At 41.0% G+C, this 22,226-nt stretch overlaps 2 protein-coding genes and 1 long non-coding RNA gene across 5 annotated transcripts in view; 2 read left to right on the plus strand and 1 right to left on the minus strand.

The window, feature by feature from the left end:
• LOC130144671 (uncharacterized) overlaps positions 1–22,226 on the plus strand; it is a 178,074-nt gene that overhangs the window by 11,697 nt on the left and 144,151 nt on the right. The gene's annotated exons all lie outside the window — the stretch shown is intronic.
• Positions 855–16,094, minus strand: CFI (complement factor I). Of its 3 annotated transcripts, none has more exons than XM_056328614.1 (12): positions 15,963–16,094; positions 14,060–14,378; positions 12,613–12,757; positions 11,284–11,462; positions 10,187–10,297; positions 8,500–8,616; positions 7,299–7,337; positions 6,260–6,363; positions 5,510–5,625; positions 4,483–4,757; positions 3,266–3,367; positions 855–1,309 (listed from the first exon to the last, which is right to left on the minus strand). In XM_056328614.1, the coding sequence occupies exons 1-12, from the start codon at positions 16,011–16,013 to the stop codon at positions 1,092–1,094; spliced, it is 1,776 nt and encodes a 591-aa protein (XP_056184589.1). In that variant the 5' UTR covers positions 16,014–16,094; the 3' UTR covers positions 855–1,091. The 3 variants fall into 3 exon arrangements, with proteins under 3 accessions (XP_056184589.1, XP_056184581.1, XP_056184599.1); XM_056328606.1 differs by having other exon boundaries at positions 8,485–8,616; XM_056328624.1 differs by lacking the exon at positions 7,299–7,337.
• Positions 17,072–22,210, plus strand: GAR1 (GAR1 ribonucleoprotein). Its single transcript, XM_056328673.1, has 7 exons — positions 17,072–17,212; positions 17,769–17,977; positions 18,058–18,212; positions 19,744–19,803; positions 20,195–20,330; positions 21,219–21,335; positions 21,681–22,210. Exons 2-7 carry the CDS (start codon positions 17,782–17,784, stop codon positions 21,692–21,694), a joined length of 678 nt encoding a protein of 225 aa, XP_056184648.1. The 5' UTR covers positions 17,072–17,212; positions 17,769–17,781; the 3' UTR covers positions 21,695–22,210.

A 22,226-nucleotide genomic window follows, 5' to 3' on the forward strand; every position in this document is an offset into this window, starting at 1 on the left:
GGAAACTCCCCCTGACTGCACACTGCAGGATCAGACCCTGAATGTTCTTTGTTGACATTAGTGTTTCACGCTACTGTATATTGGTGCAGGAAGCTTGATCTAATTTTTTATGACTGAGAGTATTAATTTTTAACTTTAGGTTTGTAACGGTTTTGTAGAGTTAAGTCTACATGTATAATACATAAAAATAAAAAATCTATATATTTATATTGTTATATAACGTGTGTGTGTGTACATATATATTTAAAAATAATATCTATATATAGGCACATGGTAAAACCCTACTTGATATCAAGAGTTTGTTGGATACCATAAATAAATAAATAAATAAATGCAATCGCAGGGAATGTAAGGTAGTAAAGATTCTTTTTATTTAAGTTGAAGATTCAAGTTTTAAAACTCTTTTGTTGTTTGTGACTGGCTGTGGTTAAGTTAATAAAACTTAGAACTATAAAATTTGCCCCATGCTAGATGATCAGATGAAGTATATTAGCTAGATAAAAACTGAGTTTGTAGCTGAAAAAACTACCGCCAGAGTTATTATCTGGGGAGTTGTTGCATTACAACAAATCTCATGATCGTATGGTCTTAAGTCTACTTTCACAGTAAGCCTAAAGAATCAGCTGCCAAGCGAGAGGCAGTGACCTGAGGGTTTCTTGTGACCTAGACACTGAGATGATGGAAGTTCTTTGAGGTACTCTGGTTGCTGTCCTTTCTGTGAAGTTCATATATTGCCAGTGCAGTCATTTTCCAACCACTGCTTTCAGTACGGTTGTCCGTTTTCAGTAAATAAGCAACCGCAATTGGAATGCAATGTGAAATATGGGGGGAAAAAAGAAACATCAAGAAGAAAATATTTTAATGTCACTGCTTTTATTAGAGATTTTTTGCTGTGGGCTTAAATGACTGTACAATTATCTTCCTACGGACTTCTGCAAAATTGTGGTATTCATAGAGTGATAAGAATTTTCAAAATATTCTGCAAAGATTTGTACTGATTGTTGCTGAGTTACACAACTGCTGATTGTAAAAAAGGATGGGTGTTCATTTTTGCATGCATGATAAGAAGGAAGTATTTAATTGTCCAAGCTTCACACATTATACCGGGAAATGAGACTCCTTGTCACATGATGGCTAATCCAATCATAATAGCTGGCAACTTTTGTATACACTCCAGGGTGACCAGCCTCCCCACAGTTTTCACCCCAACTCACAATACCCCAGACATATGCCACATTTGCTGCATCAAAACAGACCAGAGGTCCTCCTGAATCACCTTTGCAGCTGTCTGTGGAGCCATCGTAAGTACCTGAAGCAAAAGAGGAAATAAAAAGCAAAAATAAGTTAATATACAAAACATGATTTGGCACGCAAAACGGAGCTCCAGGAGGTTTTGCAGGTCCATGCCACTTATTGACATAGGTTTGCAAAATGGTCAGCACTAAAGGAGGTTCCTAATCTCTTTGGTCTGTTACTTCTCATTTATTTTTAAGTCCAGGGCCTCTCTTTACATTTGTGCCTGGCCAGAAATCTCCTCATTTGCTTTGAAGTCAGTGATGTGAGTCTTGTTTTACCCTGTGCAATAGAGAAGAATTCATCCATATTGCCTATTATAGCATTAGAAGTAGTTCATAAAAAGTGAACAAAAGCAGAAGGAAAAATGGTAAAAAGATTTGTAGGCTGATTCCTCTGGAAACGAAGCTATCATAATATGAGTATGCCTATGTGTCTGCCTTTGGTGTCCTTTCTACCCAGTAATTCATTGTCCGGTTTCATCTGTACAGAGGCAGAGGCCTCAAAATTATTTTCTCTACCAGCTTTATGAAAAGAGGTGGGCAAGTACCAAAAAGAGAGCATGTGAATGCTGGGATGGGAGGGAGAGCAACTGTCTGTAAGTGTCCTTGCTGCAAGGTCTTGGTCACAGTGTGGACCTTTCGCAACGCCACAGGCACAAGTATGTAGGATTCAGTGCTCTCTATAAGTTTCAGTGCTTATGGAACTACTTGTTCGCAATATTATGCTCATGAAAAAATGAACTGAGTGAAGGATGTGATAGAAACTGCTGCAGAGCTAGAGTATGATTTATGTTTTGTCCTATATACTCATAAAAGTTTATTAATTTCTAACACCCTTACTATAATTTTCTGCTTGGTTGTTTGATGCAGTATGAAGGAACCCATACTAAGCATGAGTCTCCATGTTTTTAAAAATGTAACCTCTTTCTTGAATCGCTACATTACTGATAGTTTTGTGAACTTCTCAGAGTTGGAATTACTAATCCTATAAAACAAGATTTTATTGCCTTTAATCAGTTTAATTAATATTTGCTTGTATAACAAACTCCTGTGGATACTAGCTCCTAATTTGGAAGTTTGTATTTGCATCAGGGAAGGAAAACTGACCCCAGATACCCCTTTTCTGATGATGTCCCATGTGATGCTGTCTTTGTTCCTTCCTCATAAAGTGTGATCACTTAAAATACATTGAAGGTCAAGGAGTTTAATTATGGAACTTGCACAGTAGACAAACCAAATATCTTACAAAAGTCATGCTGAATTTATCACAAATCAGTCGGCTTGTAGATTTGTTTGTTTGGTGTTGGCTTTTTTTGTGAAGTAGTTTGTTTAAACATTGCCTTTGCTTTTTGTTTTAAAGAACAGTTGAAACTATCTGCCTGTAAGGTGAATACCCATTGCTCTTTTAGTCATGTATTTGGCAATACCTTTCATTACTTGAGAAGCAAAAAATGTGTATTCAGGATCCTTATTTTAGTGCTAGGAGTGACAACTAGTTTCCTGGCCAGACTAATCTTAGTTTGAAAAGTTAATCATGTTTTTCCTGGGGTGCTGTGTGGTAGTAGCAAATGTCTAAGCAGATGAACAGTCACGTTCTAGTCAATGGGACTACTAATGGGCTCTAAGACAGGCATTTGCTTAAATATATTGCTGAATCAGAATCAAATATAGTCAAGGTAGGAAGTTCAGTGGGCTGTAAAGTGCTTGTGTATTTAGAAAACATAACGCGGAATGCATGCTGAAATTTGCCCACATAATCATAGAAACTTGGCATACTGTCAACTTAATTCTTTTTATAATAGATGTATAAAGGTGGATACGCTCCAATGGCTAGCATTTTGCTAATGCTGATACTGTGGCAATCAGTTTATTGTCTTTCCCAAGTCTAAAAGACTTCCAGCCAGTATGTCTGACCTTATAAGCAGTGGGTTTGATGATAGAGAAATTATAGTAAGAAAATTAATGCTTGCCTGCACATGCCATTCGTTTAAAAAATCGTCCTGGATACAATTCAGAACAATTCTGAAATAAATTAACATTGCCCCACTTGAGGACATATTGTTTGGTATAACCTAGAAAAGAAAAGAATAAACTTTTCTAAATTAAAAATGCTAAGTACATGACAGACACTTTAAATATCATAAATTGAAAGTTATATGTTGGCTTATCTACAGAATATAATCTTCAATATTATAAACCAGATACCTTGAACTGCTACTAACACCCCATATGAATTGCAGTACATAGGCCATATATTTCAAAATAAAAGCAGAGTGGTTTAATTGGAGTGTTAAATACGGTACTTTCATTTTGTATCATTTTCACCCTTTCCTTTCCTTGTCTTCCTCAGTTTTTTCCTGTGTTTTCCATATCAAGGTTTTCAGACACTGGGAAACTGGTATATTGTTTTCTATGACACTGAGATGTGGCTCTGATCATCCTTGTTACCTTTTTTCTAATGTCTTTTGGGGATGAGTGGACCAAATATTGCAGATACAGATGAACTATGTATTCACAAGTTTAAGGAGGTTCTCTGTTTCACCCTCTGTCCGTTTGCTAGTAATTCCCAACTTTGCATTTACTTTATGGACTGCTACTGAGTATGGACAGGAGAACCCTCACAAGCAGCATGCGGTAGCTCCAACGCCAAGCTATAATCACTGTGATACAAAACAAACGCTTTCCAAATCTTTGAAAGCTTGATTACATTTAGCTTCTCTGTCTCTGTGCAACCTTCTCTGAGCTGAACGCAAACACGGCTGAGACAAGATCTGCCAAGTTTTGTAACTGTTGGCTGCAGCTCAGATCCTCTTGGGCAGGGGGCAGTGGATGGGCTGCGGCTATGGGCCACCGTGAGCTACTAACTGCCACTTGTAAATATTGCTATTGGGTCTCCACAGCTAATATACATCTTAGATTGGCAGAAGGAACATTTCTTATTATCAGGGTAGTTTTCAACCAGGGGTGTCCTCCAGATCAATTTACAAAGTGGCTGAAACAGCAGAGGAAGCAGTACAGAAAAAAGAACCAACAGGACAGCCGAATGTCAAACCACAGCCTATGTTTTCTGTACTGAGTGCTTTGTGCACAACTACGCTTCAGCCTTTTCAAAACAAAAGCTCACTGCAACTGGAAAACACTGGTTTATACACAAAGATATTCCTGTAGTAAGCACTAAAGCAAATACCTTTCTCTAGTCCCCATCCAGAAACCTTGCATGTGTCACCAGTCTTGAACATATACTCTGACCAGGGGATACAGGCAGGTATGATGTTTTCCAGGGAGCATCTTCCTTTCCCAAAACCTTTCAGCTCCAGCAGAGCAATGTCATTTTCATAAGTTGATGCATTATATTTTTCATGGATTATCACTTGGTTTAGTCTTAAAGTGTTTGTCTCTTTGTCATACATTATTGTATCCAATAGTCCAATCCAGATGCGGTATAGATGAACTCGATTTGCTCTAGAAAAAAACCCAGTAAAATAAAATATGTTTTGATACTTAACACAAGCACTGTACATTTCAACTAGCTGTAAACCTTTGCATTCTATCAAAGTTTCTCTAGAATAAAAAATCATATTGTATACATATAGTTTCTTTCTGGACTTGACGTCCAGGTTTTTCTGAAGCGTAGCAAATGCAAGGCAGCTGACACTTACTGCTAAGTACTGCAACTAATACAGAAAAAAATATTAAAGGCCAGCCTCTGTGTTTAGTGCTGTGACATGGAGAAAATGGGCATTTATGCTTCTCTGATCTCAGGTGAAAGAAGAGTGAGCAGATGTGGGTGGGATGCTAGGAGTCGCAAATATTCCCTGTCTGCTCTTGCTTGTTCTGGGGAATATGTGACATTGTCAGAGGACAGATTCTGGACTTCCCTCAGGTGGAGATGGGGAAAAGAGGAGGAAGCCAGTCCCTTGGATCTCCCTTTCAGGCAAAGTGGTTACAGTGAATCTTTCCTGCCTGCCTACTATATGACTGAACAATGCCATGTCTCTTCAAACTCATCGTTACTTTTTCATCTTTCTATTCACTGCCAAAATGTTGTACTTTCTCTGAATCTTCCCCATCAATGTGGCTGAGTAAGTGTTTCAAATTGTTTTATTCCATAGGCAAATAGCAATTAGCAAAGAGGTAGCTGAGAAGGGCAATAATATCCAAATCATCTTTCTGCATTGCAAGAAGGAAATAAGTTCCCAGTTTGTTGTTTTTACCTGACGCAGTGCGCAGCAGTCAGAATCCAACAGCCACCAATATAAATGCCTCCACAGTACACTGTTGCACCTTCACTGCCGGTTTCTTTAATTGCCACTTGCCAAGGGAATTCACCCTGTTCAAGCAACAAACATCCAAATAATGTGAAATCATAATAATTGTACTATTTTTAGTGCATGAAGGAAAACACACTTCTTGGTATCACCTCATCTCCTTGACCGTATCTGATTGTAAATAAAAAATCTGCATTCCAGAAATTGTGAATTGGGCTCCATCTAATTTAAAGGATATATATTCTAAAACGCATTAATTTTGTTCAATATTCTGACTTCATGTGATGCCTTGTTCCTTCCAGCTTTCATGAAAAGCTTTTGTAGCCAGAGAAACAGATATAGAATCCAACCTGGTAGGACTGAGTATAGCATTTTTTACTGTATTCTCTTTCAAATGCACAAATTTAAATTCCATTTTGTCAGAACTGTTAGTACTAGCTATAGTATTAAGTATTTTGCTGAATCATTTCCAATGTGTACTTGTACTGTAATGTCTTAATTTTGTAACTCCATATTTTACTTTATAAACTGTGTTTCTCTTTACTTTCATTCAGTGTAATGCCACTACTGCTGCAAAACCTGAAATTAGCATTGTAGCTGATTTTGTTATTTCTGTACATTTTAACAGAAGGACAAAAATACCCATTCACATTGATGCTGAATGGACTCATATGTGGTAAGGTTAGTATTTTTTACCTTTCTTGCAGTCTTTCCACCTATGATTCTTTTCCGTCGAGATGATGTATAGTTTGTAAGACCGCAGTGTACTTGGGGAAGAAGTGACTTTATCATTTTTCTTTCTTTAACATAAAGGAAAAATGTGTCTCAGAACTCAGGCATCCATTCTCTTTATCTGGAGACAGGTTTATCTTTATCTTGAAAATTTGAGTGCTGTGAATATGCCACAGCTGAAGTAGCAGGAAAGCAAAGACCAAAAATTTTGGCATCTGCTTTTGCTTTAAAAATTGCTTGTGTCTTAGCATCACATTACTTCTCTCCATTTTCCACTTCTGCTTGCATTCAGGCAAATAATTTTAAATCAGTCCCCCCAGATTTCCTGAGCATTTACCTCCACCAGTTGCTAAAACATGCAGATGTGGATCCTCAGCCAGGATGAATTGTTACGGCATTCTTGAAATTAGTGGAAAGCAAGACAAATAGTAAGCCCCAGAGTGTATATTACTAAATCACAAAGTCCAAACATCTGAGTTCTGGATCCCGCCAGCTGGCTGGTAGCTGGAAAGCCACTAATAAGAGAGTATCACACCACAGAATGGTTGGGGTTGGAAGGGACCTCTGGAGATCATCTAGTCCAACCCCCTGCTAAAGCAGGTTCACCTACAGCAGGTTGCACAGAATCGCGTCCAGGTGGGGTTTGAATGTCTCCAGAGAAGGAGACTTCACAGCCTCTCTGGGCAGCCTGTGTCAGTGCTCCATCACCCTCAAGGTAAAGACGTTCTTCCTCATATTCAGGTGGAACCTCCCGTGTTTCACTTTGTGCACATTGCCCCTTCTCCTGTCAGTGGGCACCGCTGAAAGGAGCCTGGCCCCATCCTCTTGACACTCGCCCTTAAGATTTGTATGCATTGACAAGATCCCCTCTCAGTCTTCCCTTGGCTAAACAGGCCCAGCTCCCTCAGCCTTTCCTCACAAGGGAGATGCTCCAGTCCCCTCATCATCTTTGTAGCCCTAAGCAGCTGTATGTTGCTGTTTTTGGACGATTAGTTACACTTACCTTCATCCATACTGTGATTTTCAGCACCTTTGTCTTTGCCTGTAGCAGAATAATAAAATACTAAAAATATTGATAAACGTTTAAATGTCTTCTGCTGCTTGAATATAAGTGTGTGTGCCAAAATTGTGGTACACATTTGAAATACATAAGGGCACACCATTTCACATGGACAGCAAGACTCTCTCCATCTGATGCCTGCTGTTTCCTCTCCTACTAGGCACTGTTTGGCTGCCTCAGCCTACAAATGACCTATTTCCAGCAGATACCCATTCGTTACAAGATGACATCCACCCTGCTTTCCAGGCATAGGGAGCCCTCCTGCAAAGAAACCCCGAGAGACGGCCTTTTTGTTTTGTTGGTTTTCAATCTCTAAAGTGGTAATCCCATTCTCCTCCAGAAGGAAACGGCAGAAATTCTTCCTGCTGCCCCATCAACCTGTTGGCACTTTCTAAAGCCCAAAGGATCATTAGGTAACAGGATTTTTTTTTTCCAGTTTAGGTGATGCTGTTGTATACTGTGTGCCTCCTTTAACAGGGTCAGGGAGGGTATTCAACATGAGAGGTAAATTGGATGTTTCCTGAATCTGGTTTGTCAGCTTTTATTCAAACAAAATGCCCATTGAACTCAGTTCCTAAAGGGAGGGTTGGGTCTGCTCTCATGTTACTGCCAGTAATGTTTACATTTAGAGTTCAGTTTACCCTTACCAATAGTGTTTACTTTTTGGCTTTAGACTTTGTCTCTTATCAGAGCAATGAAAAATGTTCTAATTTCAAAACAAAACAAAGTCTTTTCAACAGTGAGGGAAACATCACAGAGGAATTATTATATTTACAAGCTAGCTGAATCTTTCATCTGTGAGGAAAATATTCCTGCCTGCTCTGTCTATACTTTCTTCACAAATTGGGGATAGCAGCGTGATAGATGGTCACGTAAGCAAAAGACATAATCTGGCTTAAGCCTCCCGAAACGTTATCTGTTTCTTCCTTCCTTTATATTTCTTGCTATTCTTTTCTAGAAGGGAGGAAAATTACATAACCTTTTCTTCCTACTGCACATAACAAAACATCATGAAGACTAAAACTTGCATCCATTTTGGTTTTGCTAATCTGTTAAATAATGTAATAATATGCATTGTGTAGTCTCTAGTTATAACTGAGCATAATGAAAGGAATGAAACAAATAACATCTTTCAGAAGCAAACCTGCACAAAGAATTCGAGCTTCATCCTCTCCTGTGAGGCAGTCAATTTCCTTGTTACAGACATTCTTATTTGGAATACAGATATTTGACCGACAGTGGAAACTGTTGTCTCTGCACTCTGTAACACAAGAGAACTACATCTGTAAATCACAGGATCATATGGTTCAGCAACTTCACGTAGTTAGAGAGCTTTTTAAAATATAAACACAATATAGTATTCCTGTTATGGGGAACTTGGCTGTTCATAAATAGGTAACAAAAACAGGCTCTGTAAGTGTAAAATTAAATAAATATTTGGCTCTCCTCACTTCACAGTCTTCAAGTTTAACATATAGAGATGTGGATCTCTTACCAGTTACCAGTTCAGTACTGTGCTTCTGGAGTGGTACCACTCCTTATCAGTTTCATCCACGACACATGCCCACGCTCAACCTTAGCCAAAGGACCTCCAGTTTTGCCAGCAATATCGATCATTTCAAATGAGGAATTTATGGTGCTTGGGTCAAATTTCCCCTCCAAAATTAGAGTCCAAGCTGGCTTTTGGTTGACTGAGCTAAATGCCTAAATGCAGGGTTAGGAATCAAGACTCCTGTTTTGAAGATACTAGATTTAATAACGTCTTTCTTCTAAAATTCCTGAATATATGAAACGTTACTGTAACTTCTACTGCGAACTCCCTTCTTTTTAATTCTAGTGATCACTTTGTATGTTCTCAAAAGCAAAGCAGTACCTGAACTTATGGCAGGGTTTCTTGAGCTACTTTATAATCTTATGTGAATCTACTATTTAAGGATATATGTCTTTAACAGAAAATAAGATAGTTCTCTAAAAGTATCCAGATTTATATCAGATAAAAGTATGATGCAGAGAGCACTGAACTCAGTTGAAACAAGTCTTTTGATTCCAGGAACCAGTTTTCAGCTGTTTGGTCAAGTGGAATCTGAATAAATGTCCTCTAAATATGTGAAGCCATAGTTCTCTATTTATTTCTTTTTCTAAAATGCTGTGACTGCATTTCCATGATTATTAGATTAAGTTTACTGACAGTTGTAAAACTACAAAATTCAGGTTATTTAGGGATAGTGATGGGATTTGTAACCCACATTACCATTTGACACCTGAAACTCAACTTCTGAAAGTATTCTCCTGCATTCAGGTCATGCTAGATCCATTCCTTGTTTCTAATAAAAACTGTTGTAGCTGTAATTGCAGATGTTGAAAGAGTGACTGCTCATGAACAAGCAATGTGATGGGAACTGTTCACAGATACTCTATGCATAATCTTGCATTAGTAATAAATTTAAGAGAGATCTTACTTTGGTTTAAAGACAGTTCATTGGAAAAACAGTGTCTTTGTTTAATTACTATTGATTTTTCCCAACTAAAAATACATTTCATTCTAACACAGCTTATTTTTTTGTATCAATGTTTAACAGTCTCCTAAATAATCTCATTATATTTCCTCATCCTCTGAGGAAATCCAGATTCTCACAGATCACTTGCCTGCCTCAAAAAAATATATTATGCCTACTTTTTTTGCACTTGCGTATACATAAACTATGGTTAGATTGCTTTACTGTAGTGACTTATCGGAAAAAAGACTTCAGCTGTTACATGACTGTAAAAATTATTTGGGGGTGATTTTCTGCTGAAATGATTTTGAAACAGCTGAGAAAGGAAATAATTACCTCTACAGCACAGTTCGTCACTTAGGTCTCCACAGTCATTGATTCCATCACAGGTTTTATTCAGAGGAATGCACTTCTTGTTGACACAATGAAACTCACCATTTGAACAAACTGCAGCACAATGAAAGTGAAGTTAGCGTGGAAATGCCTGTAGGGTCACAACTGCCCCTACAGAAATATTCTGCTTGTGCATTTTATCCTATCAGTTTGACCTATCAACAGTATGGCCCCAGTAATGTAAATAGGAATCCCTTATTGTTTTAATCACCTTCTCATCAAGATTAAATGTGACCGGATTTTCCTCCTCCAACTTGCAGTAGCCTGGCAAAAGGGAACTTCATTTCTTCTAGACAACGACTAAACCAGAAATGATCAGTTCAAACCCACTGTAAATGATTCAAGTGATTAAGATGATTGATGTTCCTCCTCTACAAGGAAGTTGTCAAGAGTCTGTGAACTCCTATTTTGTGGCATAAGAAAAAACTGAGATGATTCATAGCTGTCCTAACTAGCAGCATCTCAGGCTGATGCTTATCGGTGCCAAAGAAGCCACTACAAAGAACAGGAAGCTGCTAGAAGTCAAGAGGAGGATTTGATTCCTCTTACATTGACAAAAACCTGAGGAGTACCAAAACTCCCCAGAAACATGAGCAGTTCTGCTACAGTAACGCTTGTCTGGCTAGAATGCTACTAGTGTCCTAATTAATCTCCCTCACAGACAAAGCAGTGAGTAGGAGGTTGTCACCTGTCTCCTCACCAGTTAACCCTGGAGAGATAAGACTTGTGGGGTACCATATACCTTGGTACCCTTGGGAAGGGATGGGGGAACAAACAGAACCATGGGTGAAATACATTTACTTCTTGGAAATACCTGTAAAAATACTTCAAGAGCAACAGTGATTTTCCAAACTCAAGATTTGTCTTGATGCAAGACCCTTCAATTGTCTTAAAGCCTACAAAACTATTATTTTAAAAAATCAAAGGGTTTCAGTGCAGGTTTGCTGTGGCTGAGAATTCAGCAAGCTAGGTCCTAATTATTTAAAATAAAAGTAAAATGTAAGAACTCCAAATAGATATAAAATTAAAAAACTACTAACCTCTGAGATTTTCATGGCACTGGAGGCTAACAAATCCCTCATTACTGTCTCTTGATTTCATCTTTATGTGACATTCAGCAAGACTTGTCTCTAGGCCCCTGCAAGTTATTTGCAGACAGTGCAGTGAATTTAGGGCAGATTCTGTGATGCTGGGATTGGCTTGGTAATATTCAGCACCTCTGTGAAGATACAAATAGTAATAACACATTATATAATTTCACAATGGATTGTCCACTGTTTTTATTGTTTAGAATTTATATGATTTTCCTCAGTGTTAAAGAATTTTGGTCATGGCTAAGAAAAAGAGCAGACTTCCTATGGAAGCATCTAGGGTCTGCAGACACAGATGAGATATAATTTTGAAACCATCCTGCATGGGGTCAAGTATCCTTGATGTCATCAAAACCAATGCTGACCGAGGAAGCTCAGGCCACTGCAAGGCTGGGATTAATAAATTTTATCTCTGTTGATTCCTCCTAACAATGTATGTGTCCCCTATCTTAAAGGAATATGAAGTAAATGGGTAACTAGAGGCTTACAATGGGACTCCAGGGCTGAATACTCCATCCCAGGACAAATGCTTCTCTGCTATCTAAAGAGAGACTGATCAGAACTAGGAAATATTTGCTTCTCACCTAGAGGGGACAATTTAGGGCAGTGCAATAGCATGCTCACTCTCCAGGCAGGGTTGGAGAGGCAGCCCTGTAAGTTAAATTAGATGTATATGTGTAAAATTGTTATTATTATGTACAGGATATAGAGTTGATTTTTTATGAGGAGCTGAATGTGCAATTCAGGTCATCAGTGTGGTCACAGGAAAAAGAACAAGCTCTGTGTGGCTTCAGCCATCCCTGGGGGCAAAGCAAGCAATGGCATTGGGGGCAAGGCGTAAAGAAGAAAAACATGTTCTGGTTCTTGTTAGTCTGGCTGGTGCAAGTGGCAAAACAGAGCTATGCTGTGTTGTCAGCTAGTGTAAGAAACATTCCTCTGCGTACAGGTTATTGCTCAGAGCTACCTGGGGATGGTCCATCTATGTATTTTGCCTTACACAGACCTGAGAGAAAACCTCTGCATTGGTCTTCAGCTTTATTTTAAAAGTAAACCAACTATGGTTTGTATAGTTGTAATCCGCAAGAGAACACAAAAATCTATGTTTTGGCTTTGACTCTCAGATGTCAGTTTAAGCAGCTGTGTCATACTATTGTAGCTGATACACTGTTGATGAGTTTTCTGTCTTAACTGTTGGCTGACTGTGACTGACACTTAGATAAACATTGCTACTTTTTCAGATACCTTGCAGTTATCCAGACATAAATTCCCCAAACTTACAAATCAAAGCCAAGGTGCTTGCAAGCCACATTTGCTTCATTCATAGTCCACTCACTATCACATACAAAAAATTCGTTCTTTTGATTCACAGGTTTTACCCGAAGCAAACTTGAATCTCCATGGTCCACAGAGACTGAAAATGTTTCTAAAACAAAAAGAGAAATAAAAAAAAATCCCTCAATAAAATTATATTATATAGATGTATGTAGTGGAAAGACAGCACAGAAACAAATCAGGACTAATTTTATATTGGCAGCCAAAGTCCATATAGAAAGAACAGTAGATTGGGAATCAAGACGCTTTAGGTACTATTCCTGTTTTTTCTGAGGACTGACTTTGTGGCTTTGAGCCTGCCACTTTTTCGAAATATACCAGTTTAAAGACAAATGAGGGTAATGGTTCCTACCCTGTGAGAGTACCTGGAGGTCTACCGAGGAAAGGTTGCATCCTTAGTATAATGACTTTCATTAGAGGACTTTCGATAACCAATCAGTAACACTTCCAAGTGGGATGGCCAGATCCTACTTGTGTTACCTGTGTAGCAAAACCTCCTCTGTTTGCAGTAGAACTAAGGTCCTGAGCTAACTTCGTGAAGCTGTATAGACAGTGCACCAGGAACGTACAGCAGCTCTCCAGGCCTTTTCAGTGGAATAGGCAGAACTGAATTTTGCCACCCTGAAGGTGACGTGCTGAGCTGCTGCTTCTGTGGGGAAAGGGGAGTGATGGCACTGGGACAGTCTGGGCAGGAGAGCCCTGGGCTCGGCTTGCCCCTCCTGCTGCGTTCAGTGGAGGTGGGCTGGAGGACAGGTAGCAACAGCAACTGCTACTGCTAAAAGAGGCCAGATGCCTAGTTAGCTGGTGCCATTTATCCTTTGCACTCAGGTGGAAGTTGAGCTAAAAAGCAGCCTGGTGTAGCCTAAAAAGCAGGTGAGAACAACACCAGCTTGTCAGTGTACAAAGCATCACCGGTTTGCAGGGCAATAGCTTTCTATTTTGATGAAACCCAGTGTTTAGATGACTGAGGTGAACATGGCTTACCTTCTCCCCATGCACTCCCACACACACCTCAGCAGCTTGACTCCATTCCTTGGACTCTTGCTCCTGTGAGGTCTGTCCCTCTCCAAAAGATACCCTCTCCTGCTGTGCCTCCCACCATACTCAACATTCTGCTTGGAAACCTTTGAGCTCTTTCCCATGTCTATTTCTTCTCTTTCTACCTGATGATTTGAGCAACCTACCGGCAGCAGGGTGACCTGGGCCTGTCAATCACTTTATTTTTATGAAAATCAACAAATACTGCCCATTTTCAATCAAGTTTCATTTTCTGTTTCATGTTCTTACTAGTCTAAGGAAATGTATTTAACACACTTTCTGAGCTGTAAATTGTAAGCGTCTCCTTGGCCACAAATGACTGACTGATATATTTTGGAAAAGGAGGTGTTGATACCTTCAGGCATGCATTTTCCCTTGTGCAGAAACTTGGCTTTGGGATGTTGACACTCATAGCTTTTTAGGTGACAGTAAGTATAGAAGTACTTTCCATTGGTAGAACAAACTGAAGAGCCATTCTTTGGGCATTGGTAGGGAAGCTTACAGAGGCATTTTCCCTCCACACATCGTTCCCATGGGTTACAAAAAACTTTCTCACAGGACTTGTGTGTGTATTGGTTGCTTAAGCATTCTTCTATGAGGTACATCTCTTGCTTAGCTGGCTGGGCAGGCTCAACGTGATGAAACTGGTTTTCTTCAGCATTAGACGCCGCATTCTACAAGGCACAAAATAAAATAAAAGAAGGGAGTAAGACTAGGACCTGCATCAAGAGTTCTGCAGATCCCTTTAGTAGTTTCAACAAAGTGTTTATTCATAAGCTTTTTCTTATCCTACAAGCACAAAGGTGCTAAATATCATTCGTAGGGTTTATTCCCTTGTCTTTGGCCACCTAATCTTTCCAGTTTTTCTGAACTTTTTTTTTTCTTTTTGGATCATTCACCTGGTGTGATCTTCACTCTTACTGGTCTCCCACAAACTTACACTCTTCACTCTTGAAACAGCTGGAGTGCACAGCGGATCATAAACATTTTTTAAGCTGATGGTTTATAACACACCACAGCAATGGGATTGTAAGCAAATCAAAATATAAGGGGACTTAAATACCAGAAAAATAAAAAAAATAGCAACTTGGTTTTGTCTGAGGTTTTTTTTTATTGCCTTAGTTGGTTTTAGGTTTAAATATCACCTGTATATATTTATGAACTACACAGAAGCAAATAAAAAAATCTAAAATTAATGACTGTTCCACCGTGTGACTGCTGAAGTAGCAAGTATCTTAAAGAAATCTGAAAATTAAGTAGCCTTCCTTATCAGCTCTTCTCGTGTATCTTGCACAGCGGTGGATTTGCAGTGTGGTTGCTGGTCATTTTTGGACTGCAAGTACAGATTCGGACCTTCCATCCAACTGCCTCTACGTGAGTCACTCTGCACCTGCATTTGTGCAGCTCTCTGGTGACTTTGTTACTGGCTAAATGCTTTTGCTTACTAAGATCTATGGGTAGGAAGAATGTTGAAACAGGAAAAATACATATGGATGGACTTTGTGTAAAAATGGGAGAGAAAAATTAGTCCTCAGATGTGATTTATCACCTTTGTCAGCTGAATCAATAGAGCTGAAGTTTGAAGTTCTTACGAACAAATCCTGGCCATAGTAAAGTCAGTGGGCATGTTTTGGGGGCAGAATTTAATCCAGCAAAGCCCCTTTTAACGTTTGTATAATCTTACTAAATTCTTCCTGCTGTTCTCAGGTCAGTAGAATCCAAACTGTGAGCCAGATCTGGCTTAGCATAACTCCCATATTATATCAGGTGTCTCTCCCGAATAGGAACAAAAGGTGCCGAATTTTCTCTGAGGATTTGGCTAAAAGACTCAGGGCATGCTGAACACTCAGCCCAGATGGGCTTTCTGGGACACTTCTGCCAGAAAAGACTCCACAGCAAACCTTCAGGCAGTACGACAGACCATGGTGCCACACTAGAAGACTGTAACCTCATTTCTCAAAAACAGTGGGCAGGGAAAATTGCACCTTTCTGTGGTCAACGACGCTTGCAAATTAGGTTTAGGACAGGAACGCGATTAAAATATTTTCGAGAAGCCTGTTTGTGTACACCCCAAATAGAATCAACACATGAAAGAGAAATAGCGAGCTTCAAACATTCAAGTTGGGCTAAAACAAATGTATGAAACACAAATACTATGAAAGGAAACGAAGAAATCAACTAGTTTTGCTTTTATAACAATAAGCTGCTTTTTAATGTTAAAAAAAAGTTACTGCTACCACAATAAAACAAATTCTTACCTCTGATCCGCAAAAACAAAAGAGAGACAAGAAAACTGGGATCATTCGCATGATGAAATTTTATCTCTCTGTGTAGACAAAATTGATCTGGCTGCAATTCTTTTGAATGTCAGTTGTTAGATTTGTGTTTAATTTTTAACTTTTTGTAGTCTTTTGAAGTATGTTTAGAAATAAAGTACAGGAGCCTCAGCTGATCAGCCCGATCTCTGTAAAAGGATCCCGCCTCAGTTTAACTGGTTTTATTGTTAAGCCCAAGATGAGACAACAAAAGTAAAGCCTTAAATGATTAAAGGAAGCAGCTACTAAGGATGCGCATTTCCTTTCTTTTCTGAGGAGACAGGAATCATCACGCTGGCTCTCCGGGTCGCGGGCATTTATCTTTGCCAGATTATTGTAAAAGATGCACGTGTTTTATATAAAGGGATATTTATGTCTTCCTATATGGGGGGGGAGAGAAACACTCGCACCCACAGCGCGTCCATGACACCCCCCGATGCAGCGCAGGCTCGTGGCACAGCGTTTTGCACAGAGCGCTCCCAGGTATGTGACAAGTGCGGGAGGTGCCCCGCGGGGCCGGCTTGGGGGGCGCCCGTCACCAGCTCCGCCCAGCAGCCCCCAGCAGCCCCCCCGGGCAGCCTGGCCGCAACCCCCCCCCCCCCCCCCCCACCCGCCGGGGCAGCGGCGCTCGCTCCTGCCAGCGGGGACCGGGGGCGCGCCGAGGCCACGGGCACGGGCGCGAGCGCTGACACGTGCCCACCGGGAGGGGCCTGGAGCGCGAGGCCAGGGCAGCCGTGCCGCGCTGTTGTCACGGGCGGCCGCTGCGCGGCCCACGGCCCCCGGCCCGACCCCGTCCCCCGGCCCGACCCCAGCCCCCAGGCCGCCCCCACCGGCCCCGGCCTCCCCGGCACACGGTGCGGAGGCGGGGCGGGAGAGCGCCGCCGGCCCCGGGGCGTGCCGTGCCCAGAGCGGGGAAGCCCAGCCCCGCGGCTCTGAGCGCCGCAGGCTCCCTCCGGTAGCCCTCGGTGCTTGCTTGCGGCCGAGCGAGCCAGCTGCCCACCCCGGCGGCGGCTTAAAGCGCTATAGGCTACGCCGCGACCGCAGGATGCCTCACTCTGGACTCCTTTTGCGACGGTGCCGGGCGGAGGTGCCGCCTCATTTACGGCAGGCGGCCCGCTTTCCGGCGGCGCGGGCGGTTTCCCGGCGCGGTGCGCGCTGCAGACGCGGGTGGCGGGGACGGCGTGCACGTGGAGGTCGGGCTCGGGGCGCGCGTGGGGGCCCGCGGGAAGGGGACGGGGCTGCGAGTGCCGGCGGGTGTCCCCCGGTGTCCCGTGGCATCGGGGCTGGCGGCTCTCCTGCCCCGCAGCCCCGAGGGCCGGCGGCAGCCCTGCGGGAGGGCCACGGGGGCCGGGGGACAGGTCGCCCTCCGCGGGGAGCCCCGTTCGGGCGGCGGGCGGTGTCCCTAGGCCCCGCGGGGTGCTCGGGACCGGCGCTGTGGGTGTGCGACCGGTATGTTACGGCTTTGCACCGCTCCTTGCCGGGGCTGGGGCTGGGGCTGCAGTGTCACATTCACCGCTCATACCTGTGGCTGGGAACCAGCCGTCGCTGCTCGTCGCTGGCGTGTTACGGGCAGGCCGTGCAGCGGATGGCATCTGAGGTGTAACCGGGTTTTACACGTGATTGCGTGTTTCTAGTGAGGCCTGAAACGGCTAACCATTAAATTAACAAGGCTGTCATGAGACTTTAATTTGTGCAGGAAATCAAATGTGAAATCTTTTACGTCTAAACTGATTTTTGTCCACAATTTAGGAAGTAGCAGAGAATGTCTTTTCGTGGAAGAGGAGGTGGAGGGGGAGGACGAGGAGGAGGAGGAGGAAGAGGTGGCTTCAATCGTGGAGGAGGTGGTGGTGACAGAGGTGGCTTTAATCGCGGTGGACGAGGTGGCTTTGGACGGGGAGGCGGACGAGGAGGCTTCAACAGAGGCGGATATGACCAGGGGCCTCCAGAAAGGGTAGTCTGTAAGTTACATAAAAAGGTTATATTTACTTAATTTAGAATGATTGCTCCAGATCTTTAGCTTATTCGTTCTTTGTTTCAGTATTGGGAGAGTTCATGCATCCATGTGAAGATGACATTGTTTGTAAATGTAAAACAGAAGAAAACAAGGTGCCTTATTTCAATGCCCCAGTGTACTTGGATAATAAGGAACAGATTGGCAAAGTGGATGAAATCTTCGGACAGCTGAGAGATTTTGTATCCTTCAAAAAAAACGTGTGACGTACAATATTTGTTTTTTAAAGACTGGTTGGTTATAAAATGGAATTTCTCTAGGGTTTTAAAATAGTTCTGGCTTGGCTGCCAGTTAGATGTGAACAGCCACAAGTCTAGCTGCGACTTTTGGTGTCAGTAGGTGCCTCAACCACGTTAAGTGCCTGTCTTAAAGCTTTTTGAATATGACAGAGTACCTCATGTCAGGCAGAGGTTTTCAGTACTGGCAGGTTTCTTTTGGATCCATGGTGGTTGTAGGTGTTACTTTTTCTAGCTACCTGACCAAATTTTCTGCTATAGGTTACTCACCTATAACACAGTTAGTTCAAGCGAACAGTTTGGGGTTTTTTTTGTGCATTAGGGGACTTTAATCATGTTCCAGCTTATTACTTAATTACAAAGGTAAGTTTGTGCTCGGATGTCCTATTGCGCATTGTCCAGCTTACTACTATTTAAACTGCTAATAAAAGTGGGCTTGTGCTAGGATGTCCTCTTGCAAAGCAATCTTGTTGAGGCAGAGGCACTGGGTCCATTCTGTTGTCACTGCCAGACAGACAAAATGCATGACAGAAGCAGGTCACCTGGTGAACAGCCCTGTAACGTGGCAGTAAGACCTAGCCTGTGTTGGTTGGTTGAGCATCAGTAACTAGCTGCATGCATTTTCCTCTCCCCACATCAATGTGAAGGTTTAAATCACTCTCATGCTCTGAATGTATTTACTTTTCGTATTGGAATTATTTGAATTTCAGAAACTTGTTTTCTCCTACAGTAAAATTGTGGGAAAATATGTTAATAGATTTTGCAGCTCCTTGCTTCCTTATTTAAACTTAAACTTTTAATTAGGCAGAGTTGGCCAGCAGCTCTTTTTGATCTTAGGAACGGCATACCAAAGTCCTTGCATACTGGAGAGCCAAAGGATTCCTACAAGACTGCATGTGGGGTTATAGAGAGCATTTGCCACCTTACTGTAGGATGAGGCTGGGCATGTGCTTGGTCCCGCAGCCGCTGCTGGCTCATAGCTTTCCACAGCTGGGCAGTTGTACCACCCAGCAGCACTAGCAGAGCTCTTGAAGCCTGTGAGTTGTTCCAGATAAGCCTTGAGGTCACCCTGGAGCTAAAGGGATTGTCACTTCCTATACAAATGTTTCTTTATAGTTATGTTTTTATGTACTCTTTCCACTAATATACTCTTCCTTATGCCTTAATACATGGAAGGGAAAAATTATTTTGCCACAAAATGTTGTAAGTATGAAAAAAAACCCAAGGAAAACGTGGAAATAGTTTCTCCTGATCTTTTAATTTTAATTTTTCATTTGTGGTGATGATGTTATCTTCATTTATAAAATAGGAATTTATATATTTTTATTATATATATATTATATAATAGAAATTTATATATATAAAAAATATAAAATTTATAAAATAGAAAATATCTGATTGTGCCTTTCATATAATAATAAAAAATCACATTTTCTAATGTTTTTATACATGCTAAGTTCCTTAATGAAACTAACAGTATTTTTCAGTGAAACTGTGTGAGAACATGAAAGCCTCGTCATTTAAAAAAATGCAAAAGGTTAGCCACTCTCAGTAAGAGAATTCTACTGTGTCATCAGTTAGATAAATCTGTCATCAGATAAAACCTTTATTAAGTTTTTAACTTTAAAAGCTAGTTGTCCTTTGTAAACATAAATATTAATTTCCTCATACTTTTCACTTTCATATCTGTCACATTCTTCCTTCTCCCTCCCCTGCAAAAAAAGATGTAACTTGTGCAGATGCCATCTATGTTTTAGAAACCTTGTAACACTATGATTTATTTCTTGCATGCTGTTTTTACTTGGCTATTTGCAGAGGACAATTTGACATAAAGGCTTAAGATCAAATTGTGGATATTTGTAAAGGTAGAAATTAATCTGCTGTTTAGCTTTGGTGTTTTCGGCCCCAATGGAACTCTCTTCCTACAGTTTTACATTGATCCAGCAAAGCTGCTTCCCCTTCAGAGATTTTTGCCAAGGCCACCTGGAGAAAAAGGTGCTCCTAGAGGAGGTGGTAGAGGAGGGCGTGGCGGTGGACGTGGAGGAGGAAGAGGTGGTGGTAGAGGTAAGATCCCAAGAATGGAAGCTGCAGAACGTTGAGGTTTTTTGGTGTGGCGTGGGTTGTTTGGGTTTTTTGTTTGGTGTTTTTTGGTGGGTTTTTGTTGTTTTGTTGAAGCTGTAGCTGAGTACTTGAATATCAACAGTAAGAAAAATGTTATGCATATTTCTGTTTGATGACTCAATGGAAGAGGTAGTGATACCTTTCCAGTTGCAAAACCTAGGCTTCTGTAGTAACGGCTCCGAAGCACAGGGAGGAGAGTATGCTGATTTGTAACAAAGACAGAAAGCATGACTACTAAGCAAACTTGTGGTAAAAGGTTGTAGATATTACACACTCAAAAGTGTAAGTGAAAGCTGTATTTTTAGTATGTTCTTGTTTAGACAAAATATTTGAAATGCAGTGTTTGAGAGAGGGGTGAGTGACCTGGTACATCTCATCCTTCTTTGTTTTTTGAACATCATCTGCGATATACTCCTCAGTTAATGCGGAATTTAATTTTTTCTCACATCGCAGTTTCTTGCCTCTTCTCCCTACCCAGCCCCTTTGCAGTGAGGCACAAGTGTTCCAGAGTTCTTTGTTTAATTTGTTTTAATGCTCTGTTGAGCTGTAATTAATTATTAATAGTTGTAATCAATTTTTTGCTCTCATGAAATAAGTGTATCATGGAGTTTTGTTAGTGTCTTTAGTATTTTTGACATTGTATATTCGATATTAAGCAACACTTAAGATGCTGCAGGTGTACGTTGTCTCTTCTAGGGACTTAGTAGTTGACCTAGTTGTCCATCGATTGATGATGTTCTTTTCCTTTCAGAAGCTGTCAGTGAAATAACTTGTTATGCCTAACAGAGAATGTATATGCTCCTGAAAGTGTAGTTTCTTTCCTATGTTTAGGAGGATTTGGAGGAGGAAGAGGTGGAGGAAGAGGTGGAGGAGGAGGAGGTTTCAGAGGAGGAAGAGGTGGAGGAGGAGGTTTCAGAGGAGGAAGAGGTGGAGGAGGTGGCTTTCGTGGTGAGTGTGTGGTTTTACATTTAGTAATAAGAATGGCTCCTGGTTTCTAAAGCTGTTAAATACTAAACAGAATGTTGTATCCTTTATTCACCTACAGATGTTTATGGTTTTGTGCAAAAAGTTTCTGTGCATCACAGTAGCTAGCTTAAACTGAAGCACAGCATTCTGTGGTTTTTTTGACACTTGTGTTAAGGCCATGCTAGTTTTTTGCATCCAGAAAAGACTGTGATGATAAATTATTCTATCAACTCATTTAGTGTTATGTATGTAATTTTTGTAATTTATTTGCTTTAAATGCATCTAAGATGTAATTGTTCAGTGTATTTTTCTTCCCCCTTAAAATAGGAAGAGGACATTAAAAATGGAGCCACGAGTATCTGCCCACTGTCTTACCATATCATCTGCAGAAGTGAAGAACAAGGAAAAATATCTGTCAAGGACCATGAAAAAGTTCTTTTTGTAAAACGAACTTGAAGCTGTAAAATAGCAATTATTTTTACACTTAATGACTGTTGATCAACACATGAGGAGAGCATAGCCCCAGGTGAAGAACTGAAGATGCTCAGAATATACTTGAACTTTAACTAACCAGGATTCAGTGGTTTTCTTAAACTGTTCCTGACAAGTGACGTAGTCAATACTTGACTTCATGTTGGAGTTTGGAGTAACCAATCGATTGAAATGTTTTTCAAAAAAACCCTACGGGTTCACTACCTGCACATTCGTTGTTATGAATCTGTTACCTATGTGTGACTGAATCCTCGTTGTCATCCTCTTTTTATATTGAATAATCTTCTGGATTGCTTTAAAGCAGACGTGCTGTTTAAACAACCTTTGTGAACCTTTTTTTAACAAACTAAACTCCCAAAATTTTATGTTGAGAGATGTATT

Source organism: Falco biarmicus, chromosome 1, assembly GCF_023638135.1.
Source record: "Falco biarmicus isolate bFalBia1 chromosome 1, bFalBia1.pri, whole genome shotgun sequence".
NCBI lineage: Eukaryota > Metazoa > Chordata > Aves > Falconiformes > Falconidae > Falco > Falco biarmicus.

Excerpts from the sequence above, each read along its gene's own strand:
- GAR1 (XM_056328673.1), top strand. The coding sequence starts at position 17,782 with ATGTCTTTTCGTGGAAGAGGAGGTGGAGGGGGAGGACGAGGAGGAGGA. Across the intron at positions 18,213-19,743 it reads TCGGACAGCTGAGAGATTTT|TATTTTTCAGTGAAACTGTG; the intron begins GTATCCTTCAAA and ends TGAAACTAACAG. Across the intron at positions 20,331-21,218 it reads AGGAAGAGGTGGTGGTAGAG|GAGGATTTGGAGGAGGAAGA; the intron begins GTAAGATCCCAA and ends TCCTATGTTTAG.
- CFI (XM_056328606.1), bottom strand. The coding sequence starts at position 16,013 with ATGCGAATGATCCCAGTTTTCTTGTCTCTCTTTTGTTTTTGCGGATCA. Across the intron at positions 5,626-6,259 it reads GTGGAAAGACTGCAAGAAAG|GGTGAATTCCCTTGGCAAGT; the intron begins GTAAAAAATACT and ends TTGCTTGAACAG. Across the intron at positions 1,310-3,265 it reads TAAACGAATGGCATGTGCAG|GTACTTACGATGGCTCCACA; the intron begins GCAAGCATTAAT and ends CTTTTGCTTCAG.